The sequence below is a fragment of the Monopterus albus genome, unplaced genomic scaffold (genome assembly GCF_001952655.1).
Source record: "Monopterus albus unplaced genomic scaffold, M_albus_1.0 scaffold287.1, whole genome shotgun sequence".
Classification (NCBI taxonomy): Eukaryota; Metazoa; Chordata; class Actinopteri; order Synbranchiformes; family Synbranchidae; genus Monopterus; species Monopterus albus.
The window spans coordinates 438349-448157 of NW_018128167.1; the positions used below are offsets into that span (position 1 = coordinate 438349).

The following is a 9809-nucleotide window of genomic DNA, read 5'->3' on the forward strand; positions in this document are numbered from 1 at the left end:
GAAACGTGATCAATATGTGCGTAAGTAGATGGGGAATTAACAAATAACATTTTAATTACATTCTGCTGAAGTGAACGAAATGACTCGGAAAAAGATTCGTTCATTTTGCTGAACGAGATTCAAAGAACCGAATCAGTAAAATGATCCGAATTTCCCATCTCTACTATTTAACATGATGTCTGTATGAAAGGGATTTCACACAGAACGCGGTACGCGCCGCGCGCGCAACACAGGGGCGGAGGCCGCACAAGCACAAATCGCACACATGTACCAGTTGATAGCCGATCACAAAGTTTTCCAGGGGGCCATTAGCAGATATTAGCTAGTTCTTCGGGCAGTGGACTTGGATGCACCATGTATCTGGCTCTAGTTGTACTGAGGAGGAGGAGGAGGAGGAGGAGGCAAGCTGCAGCAAAGAAGAGGTGGGTGCGGGTCGGCCACGGTCAGGTTCTCCTCCATTTTCTTTGTGGTTTATCAACTTCTCGACAGTTGAACTTTCTTTTTTTTTACTTCGGCGGAACGCGCACGGCACGCACTACCTTGCGCTGCGGTCAGCTCGGCGCAACACATAGAAATGAATGGGTTTGATAGCGTCCTGTCTGAAGACGGCTATAACGGTGCAATGTACTGCTATCAAATCTCTGTGCTCATCATAAATACTGGTGATGACTGTTGACTTACTTTTTATCACCACTGTCTCACATTCAACTTTTAACCATCACAATTATCACTTCTTACGTCTCTGCGTCATTACCGACCTGCCCTGCACCTCCGTCTGTGGCGCACTTCATTTTATTTATTTATTGTTGCTGTTGCTAGGGTTCATTCCCGTTTTCCTTTCTTTTCCATGCTGTAACAAGGCAAAGCAGTTTCTCTCTGGGGCTAATTAAAAGATCTTTGGATTTTGAATTACGCAGCGGTGACGTGCCAGCAGCAAATATGTAGGAGACGCTTGTGTCTTTGTCCCTGGTGTAACTGTGTTGTCTGCTGGCCCTCTTCCCAGAGCTGCATCTGCTCTGTGTGTGACTTCACTCTGCAGTGTTACTGCCACCAGCGGCGGAAAGTAACTAAGTACAGTTACTTAAGAACAATTCTGAGGTATTCGTACTTTGAGTGTTTTCATTTTGTGTTACTTCATACTTCACTACATTTTAGGTGCAAATGTACTTTTTACTTCACTACATTTATTTTATAACTTGAGTTACTAGTTGGGCGGCACAGCGGGGCAGTGGTTAGTGGTGTCCAGGTTCCAGGTTCAACCCCAGACCTTTCCCACAGTCCAAAGACATGCAGCTTAGGTTGACTAGTGACTCTAAATCACCCATGTGAGTGGTTGTTTGTCTACACGTCAGCCCTGTGACAGATGGTGAAATGTCCAGGGTGGATCCCACCTCTCACCCAGAGTCATCTGGGATCGGCTCTGACCCACTTTAGGAATAAGGAGTTACTAGTTTCTTTTGAGCAGCTGATTAATACAAAGAATACAGCATAAGATTTATGGTATCTGCTAAATTCACAAGCTACCCAGCAGTAATTCTAATTAAATGCATATAAGCCAGTTAAACTAGCCCCCCTGTGATGTCCAGCTATTATAATACAATCATATGATATACAGGAATTGAAATGTGCCACATTTTGCTATTTTTATTTAAGTAAAGGATCTGAGTACTGAGAACATGCAAAAGAGTTGCTTTAGTAGAGAAAGATTCCTTGGAGACTCATTTGGCCTCAGCTAAGAATCCAAACTGCATGCGCAACAAGTTCAGACTGGTTCTGTTGGAGTTCATGGGATTTTATGAAACAACCATCTTGCAAATTCAACATAGGACACAATGAGTTGCTGTACTGTTGACATTTTTGATGTGGATGTGACTGAAATACATAACATCATTTATTTGTACAAATGTAGATCTACAGGTAGCAGTTATACATTATAGACAGGAAGTGGCAGTGATGTTTAATAGGCAGGATTTTACAGGCTTCCGTCGAGTCCTCATTAGCAGCACCAAACAGGAATGTCCTGGTGATTTATGGAGCTTTATTTCTGTCTCTGCAGGGCTTTGACAGGGAAGATACAGTACTCAACAAAAGAAAAAGCTGTTGAAACTGCACACATGGGCAACAAGATACAGGAAGGTAAGAAAAGAGGAGGGAGCTGCCAGACAGCATGATCCCTCAAGCCAGAGGAGGAAGGGGAGGAGTGGGAAAGTGAAAACAGGAGGGCAGGAAAGGAGAAGGCGAGACAGAACAGAGAGAGGCTGAGGGAAGCTCTCTCCACACCATCCATCCTTCTCTCTGTCCCACTGACTGAGGCCAAACCTGAACAACACGTGCACAGAAAAGAGAGCTGCTCGTCCGGAGGTCTGGGATTTACTGCGCCCATCGCCTCTGGGATCTTTCCCTGAAGCTGAAAGTTAAAAAGTAGAAACTAGTGAACTAGAGAGAAAATTCACTTGTTGAAACACTGAAATGAGACGGTGTTTTTCTGTTGGAATTTGCTGTTGGACATGTTTCGGGTTACAGCTGCTTTTTAAAAAGACTCTTTCATTTTTATTAGTTTATTAAACCTGGTTCTTTTCTGGAGGATTTACTACCGTTTGGAGCAACTTTCATGGATTTCAGTTTGTTCTTTTAAGAACTCACCTGTATCAAACAGAGGAAAAGAAGTCAAACCTTCAACTCTACTTTCCTAGGAAAAGCCAGTCCTGAAGCTGATTCCTCACTAGAGAGCACCTCAACAGTCCTGAAGGCTGAGGAAGGGTCTAGATCGTCCTCGGCAGGTGTGAGATTCAAACAGATTACAGGAACATCTGCTTGTTGCTCAAGGGCACGTCAGACTCGTTTCTGTCCGTGCAACTTCTAACATGGATTTCTGTTTTTACAAAACTTCCCAGCTGTGACGGATTTAAAATCCTGGAAGCTGAAGCTGTTAATCTCCACGAGGATGTGTGACCCAGCAGAGGACCCTGTGATGCTGCTGCCGCTGCCTGAGCCATGATGCGAGGGGGGCCAGCTCTCACAAGTGTGTATCTGTGTTTCGTCTGTCTGCTCGCCCTGAAACCGCAGCCAGCTGCCAATCCATGCTCTCGAGACATCCGCCGAAACCTCAACTCCTACATCGAAAAAGCCCCTGAACTGGTATGAGTTTGACTTTTTATCAGCAAATACACTGTCGCTCTTTCACTGTGAAATATTCCAGCAGTACGTATCTCATTTGAACATTATGAAAAATTGGATTAACTGTTGAGTTTTAGTGATTTTTCACTTGAAAAATGTTTTTAGATTTAAAGAAGAGAGAGAGAGAAAGGACAACAACCCACGAGGTGCACAGATGTTAGCACTGGTCTTAGTTTCTTTGATCAATCCTGTATCATGTTTCAGATTCAGCTCTAAACCTGCTCTGAGCCTTTACTGAGCCCCGCTGTGCTTCTCAGATGGGATAGGACCTTAGAGTTTACCCCACAGTGATGACTAATGGTTAATCATTTTCTACTAAAAGAAACTCATGTGAATAAGTTGCAGCACACCGCCAGTAGCTTCAGACTGTGGAGCTTCTGTTAACCCTTGTGTTGTTGGACTGTACTGAAGAAATGCTGGTACTGTATGTGCCAGACTGTTGTGTCACGTGTGAGGTTGAAAGACAGGATGCGCTGACATCTGTGAGATCTACAGTCCAATAGGTGAGAAGACTCAGACACTATGTGGCGACAACTGACAAAAACAGAATGACACAAATATTGGCTGTAGCTGTAGGAGGACGTGCAGAGTTGGACTAATAACATTGACTGAATTCATGTTCATGTCACAAAGAAAAGCTTTGAATCACATATAATAAAGCAGCTTGGCATGTTTGGTTTCAGAAATGGGGGTAATTGTGCAACTAATCCAAAAATAAACTACTATGTGAACCTGGACTGTAACTCCGAAGAAAAGCATTTTAAGCATCGTCACTGTCTTATCTTGGACTGGTGTTAAATCATAGCATTTTCTTAGAACAATACAGAAAACAGAGAGGGATGGCTTTCAGGCTGCATACAACCCCAACTGGCTTTACTAGTGAGGCAGCCTGTATGGAGCTTCCCACGCAAAATCCAATTATCTTCTCCCACTTGGATTGTGGTGTTTGCAACGATCAGAGGCCAATGTTCAGCCATACATTCACCCCTATCAATAAAAGTGGAAGCGACAGCCTTGGGTGTGGACAGAGGAGTGTGTTGTTCACACCTTCACTCGTTTTCTGTGAGTCCCTCAGAATGTTTTCTTAAATCTTACCTGTGGAAGATATTAAATATTATTTTATGTGAACAAGTTTGTATCTTTTTTTGCAATGTATTTCAAATAACTATAAATATTATCTCATGGCACCAAGATGCCATTTAATGTGTTTAATGTGCACAAATATATTAAATAATATCATGTACAAAAGGAAAATATTCTGTGGGACATAAAGTTCTGTGTATTTTCTAGCTTTGCCTATAATTCCTATTTCTACAGGGCTAGTAAACAGAATACATCCAGTTTCACATTAATAAACTTGTTGGACTTCCAAAAAAGTTGAAAAAAGTATATATCGAAATAGCAGATGTACCATTAATAATAAAAATTCTAATTAACATCAGCCTCATAAATGATTAACCCCAGATTCCTGAGACAAGTGAAATAACACTGGGTGGAGACAGAGGATGCTTCAGAGCAAAAACTCTTCACAACCGTTTAGTGAAATGCAAAAGCATCAGCCATACACACTTTAGTTCAGTACCGTCACTGTGAGGACGTGTCATCTGGTCCTCACACCTTCACAGGCACTTTGAGATCTCAGACCTGGTCTTAGCGTTTAGGTCAGGGGAAGGGGATGCTTTACGTCAACAGGTGTTCTCACAACTGTAGAAACAGCAACATGTGTTTGCGTGTGTGTGGAGGGGGGGATGATGGCATGTGTCTGAGTGCGAGCAGACAAACAATAATGAGCCAGAGCCAAACATGTGTCACACAAATACTTTTTATATGATCTCACTTTTGTCCTCTGTGTCCTCACACGCATGTGTGTTAGCAGAGCGGCAGTGGCCCAGTACTGAGCGTGTGAACAGTAGATCCCAAAGCTCAGGAGTAGGTTGTTTAGGGTTCGTTCATAGTGAGGTTCAGAAGGGAAATAGACTTCACTTGCCCCTGAGCATTGGGATCTAATGCTGACTGGACTGAGTGTAGGTCACCTGTGGAGCCACTACACAGTCACTGTGGTTGCGGCATGTAAATCAGAGGACAGTGATATTTCTTTGCTATGGAGACATCTGGATCAGGCTTGACCACACAATTACAGCAGCGACTTCCCCGAGTTCACAGCAGCTCTCAAACCCCGAGCCAAAGAAGACATTATCCAACTGTGCGTAGGCGGTGGAGGATTAACCATGACCATTAAACTAAACTGTTTAGAACAATGAGTCCAAAAAGTCTGGGACGCTGTGTAAAATGTAAGTAAAAACTAAATTCAGTGAATGAATCATGTAAAACCTTCATTTGACTGAAAAAAGTCACGATGCCGCTGCTGGTTAGCCTGTACCTTGTTCCACCAAGTGGCTTTTATAGCATTACACGGCGTCTCCAGTCTTTGTTGCCCCGTCATGACCTCAAATTCAGAATAAGCTCATATAAACCCAACTATAACAACTATATTAACTGAGCATCAGATATCTTTGGGAGGTTAAGGGGAGTTTCAAAGCATTTGATTTGGTTTTTATTAATAACCTACACAGCAACCCAACCTTTTTGGAAACTGGGTTGTAGTTACAGTCTTATGCAAAAGTTTAGGCACCCCTTGATAAATAACAGATTTTGGTGATTTTTTATTTGAACAGATGTTAACACAGTTTCTCTTGGAAATGGAAAAAATGCACAATATTTTCTGCAAACAGTGATGCATAGTTACTTCTTATGCCATAAATTGAACAAAAATAAAAAATAAAAACATGATTATGGCATGGTGCAAAAGTTTGGGCACCCTAAGAGTTCCAGAGTCTCAAAGTCTCTCACAAGGTATCAGACCTTAATCAGCTCGTTAGATCTGATGCACAGCAACAGCTGTCATTGGTAAATGCCAATTTCAAAGCTGTACAAATACTTTGACTCTTCAAACCTTGTGCACACACTTGTGGACACCCAGCAACCATGGGTTCCTCTAAGCAGCTGTGTAAGACCCTGAAAATGAAAGTTATTGATGCCCACAATGCAGGAGAAGGCTACAAGAAGATAGCAAAGCGTTGTCAGCTTGCAGTTTCCACAGTAAGAAATGTAATTAAGAGATGGCAGATCAGGGGAACTGTGGAGGTCAAGATGAGATCTGGAAGACCAAGAAAACTCTCGGACAGAACTGCTCGTATGCTGGTCAGAAAGACAAATCAAAACCCCCATTTGACTGCAAAAAACCTGCAGGAAGATTTAGCAGACTCAGGAGTGGTGGTGCACCGTTCCACTGTGCAGCGATGCTTGCACAGACAAGGCCTTCATGGAAGAGTCAGCAGAAGAAAACCTTATCTGCGTCCCCATCATAAAATCCAACGTCTGAAGTATGCAACAGGACATCTACAGAAGCCCGATGCGTTTTGGAAACAAGTGCTGTGGACTGATGAAGTTAAAATAGAACTCTTTGGACACAATCAGCAAAGGCATGTTTGGAGAAAAAAAGGAGCAGCATTTCATGAAAAGAACACCTTGCCAACTATTAAGCATGGGGGTGGATCTATCATGCTCTGGGGTTGTGTTGCAGCCAGTGGCACAGGAAACATTGCACGGGTGGAGGGAAGAATGGATTCCACTAAATACCAGCAAATTCTGGAAGCAAACATCACACCATCTGTAAAAAAGCTGAAGCTGAAAAGAGGATGGCTTCTACAACAGGACAATGATCCTAAACATACCTCGAAATCCACTATGGAATACCTCAAGAGACGCAGGCTGAAGGTTTTGGAATGGCCATCACAGTCCCCTGATTTAAACATCATTGAAAATTTGTGGGTAGATCTTAAAAGAGCTGTGCATGCAAGACGACCAAAGAATATTACAGAACTAGAAGCCTTTTGCAAGGAAGAATGGGAGAAGATCCCAAGTACAAGAATTGAAAGACTTTTAGCTGGCTATGAAAAGCGTTTGCAAGCTGTGATATCTGCCAGAGGAGGTGTTACTAAGTACTGATTGTGTAGGGAGGTGGAGTGCCCCTTTAGCATAACAGTTATGCAACAGCAGTGAGTCCATGGGTATGAGATGGGTTTAAAACAAGTCAAGATAGATGTAATTTATCTGTGACACTACCACTGAGTCCAGATCAGTGATGCACGTTTAGACCGTGAGTGTAACTGTTTGGAGTGGCTCCTTTAGTTTAGGCTCTCACCTTCAGCAGAATCACCCTGCACCTGTACCTTGACTGAGTGGCTCGGTACGTTTCATTAATGAACGCCTGATGCCCTGTTGTACCTTCCTGTAACGCCGTGTCTAGTCACGAGCTGCAGCAGTGACGATCAGCACGGTGGATATACCTCCTTCAAGCTTAAACCAGGCAAAGTGGGGATGCAGACTGAACACAGACCTGCAGGGGCCAGATACCAGTTGGAGTTTATTCATGAGTTTAAAGGTCCATCAGTCACAAAACACTGTACAAGTTGTTCTAAACTCCAAAAAGAAAAAAATGCATGCATTTCACAAGCACAAGAATGCGAACTCCTGATGTTCCCAATCCTATTCACACTGTAAATGTAGTTGAACATGTTGCTCAGAAACAAGTATATACCTTAAACCGAAGCAGAGCTTGTTTCTCCTACAGAACTGAAGCACAGAATGAAGGTATAAGAACATCCATAGTACCTTGTATACCCCATCACTACTGCTGCTACTAGTATTGAGCATGACTGAACTTCCCTCAGGATCAATAAAGTATTGATCGATCTATCTATCTATCTGTGCACATACAGAGCTAACTTTCCGTCTCTCCTCAGAAGTGGCTGAATTGCAGTCTCTACACCCCCACCACGGCAGACTACCAGGTATGAGCTTCCTCACAGCCCTCTGCTGTTTATCTTCCTGACTCTTAATCTCTTCTTTACACTTTCCCACACAGACCAAAGGTCATCAGCTGCTTAACCACCTCAATAAAAACATTAATAAAAGCCAACACATCTGTTCACATGAAAATTCAGAACAGGATGCAAAGAGAAGCCAGAGAAGAAAGACGAAGAAACAAAAACTCCATTTAGGACGTGTTGAGTTTAGGGTGTGAATGCATCATAACTCAGGAACTGTTGTAATGTGCTCTCGTCTAACTTTAATAAGGCCTGAGTCGATCTGACAATGTCTGTGTCCTCTGGTTGAACTCTCTCTACAGTTTTCTGTCCAAACTGTGTCAGAAACACAGTCACTGACAGAGAGACATCACCTTAAAAAGAACAGCGAATGGAAAGAAAACATGCCAGTGAGCTCCTTTGAATGAACTGCTTGTTGTGTGGCAGAATGGAGCTGGAACAGCAGATGTTCAACTGCTTTTGTCTTGAGTGGAAACTGTGTCTTTCATTAACTTTAAACAAAGAGCTTTTGTTGTTAAAGGGCCAGTTCGCCCAAATCACAATCAAATCTTTTCACATTTCTTCTATCTTGTGTGTTGGGCTTGTTGTTGTTGTTGTTGTTGTATGTGCAGAAGGTCATTTTGGGCACACACACATCCTCACTGAAACTGATGACACAGATGTCACAGTGTCAGTGAGTTCATCCAGGTCTGTAGCTGCAGTCTCAAACACACTCCAGTCTGTGCAGTCAAAGCAGGCCTGTAGCTCTGACTTAGCCTCCTCAGTCCAGCTCTTCACTGTTTTGTCCACAGGCTTTGCAGCTTTAGGTTTCTGCTTGTAGGTTGGAATAAGATGGACCATACAGTGATCAGAGAGTCCAAGGGCTGCGCGGGGGACAGAGCTATAGGTGTCTTTTATACAATGTCGGTGTTGTGTCATTTATTTACTTGGTCCAGACCAAATGAACTGAAGGTGTGAAAACACCTCACTTTGCTTTAACCACGAGCTTTCCCTTAACCTTAATGTAGATGCCATTTATAGATCATGTAAAAATAAAATATTCCCTCTAGATAAGTTGGCATGCAACAAAAACCTGTCACTGAATTGACCAGAGTCAACATTCTTGTCTGGCCAAAGAGATGAAGGATGTAGGAGGAGCGCGCTGTCGTCACCTCACCGGGTGCAAATGGCAATGAACCAAACGTGAGAATAGCTGAAGTAGAAATATGTGGAAACAAACCATATGCATCATTAAATGTAAATAGAGAGAAGTAAGAAGGTGTTTAATTTGCATGAACTGACTCTTTAAAACCAACTGTGTTAATAAAAGAAGTGTCCAACTTCTTAAATATCTGTCTCCCCTCTCTCTAGCAGAAATGCCCCATCTCCACCCTGAAATGTTTTGCTGATGAAATTGAAGTTCTCACAAAAGAATGGGACATCGTTGGGGAAAATAAATTTTATAGATTCGGACTGAACAGGAAGCTCAAACAAATATTCAACAAGGTAAGAAGGAACACAAGGGATGTGGTTTATTGAGGGGCGCGAAAGGTGAGCACTTAATATTGACACATGTACGGAATGAGGCAAGTGATTTGTTACAGAAGTTAATAGATTTTGAGGGACTGGAGCTGGAACTGATCACTATTGGAAATACTGAAATTCATTATCATGAACCGGACGAACATTTTGACCCTGAAAAAAACTTTTTTAAGAACTCTGAAAATAACTGCAAGTATTACACGGATGAGCAGTTTAACAGCA

General features: G+C 42.6%; 1 protein-coding gene across 10 annotated transcripts in view; it reads left to right on the forward strand.

Annotated features, from left to right (window-relative positions):
- Nucleotides 1-9809, forward strand: part of il15l (interleukin 15, like) — an 18605-nt gene that overhangs the window by 3887 nt on the left and 4909 nt on the right. For 4 of the 10 annotated variants that reach the window (XM_020622716.1, XM_020622719.1, XM_020622714.1 and 1 more), the window contains exons 2-6: nucleotides 2057-2136; nucleotides 2694-2780; nucleotides 2895-3138; nucleotides 7983-8030; nucleotides 9417-9551. In XM_020622716.1, coding sequence (XP_020478372.1) covers nucleotides 2995-3138; nucleotides 7983-8030; nucleotides 9417-9551 — 327 coding nt within the window. In that variant the 5' untranslated portion in view covers nucleotides 2057-2136; nucleotides 2694-2780; nucleotides 2895-2994. Of the gene's footprint in view, nucleotides 1-216; nucleotides 423-1006; nucleotides 1099-2056; nucleotides 2137-2693; nucleotides 2781-2894; nucleotides 3139-7982; nucleotides 8031-9416; nucleotides 9552-9809 lie in introns of those variants that run through there. The other 6 variants (XM_020622717.1, XM_020622718.1, XM_020622723.1 and 3 more) reach the window with 6 other exon arrangements.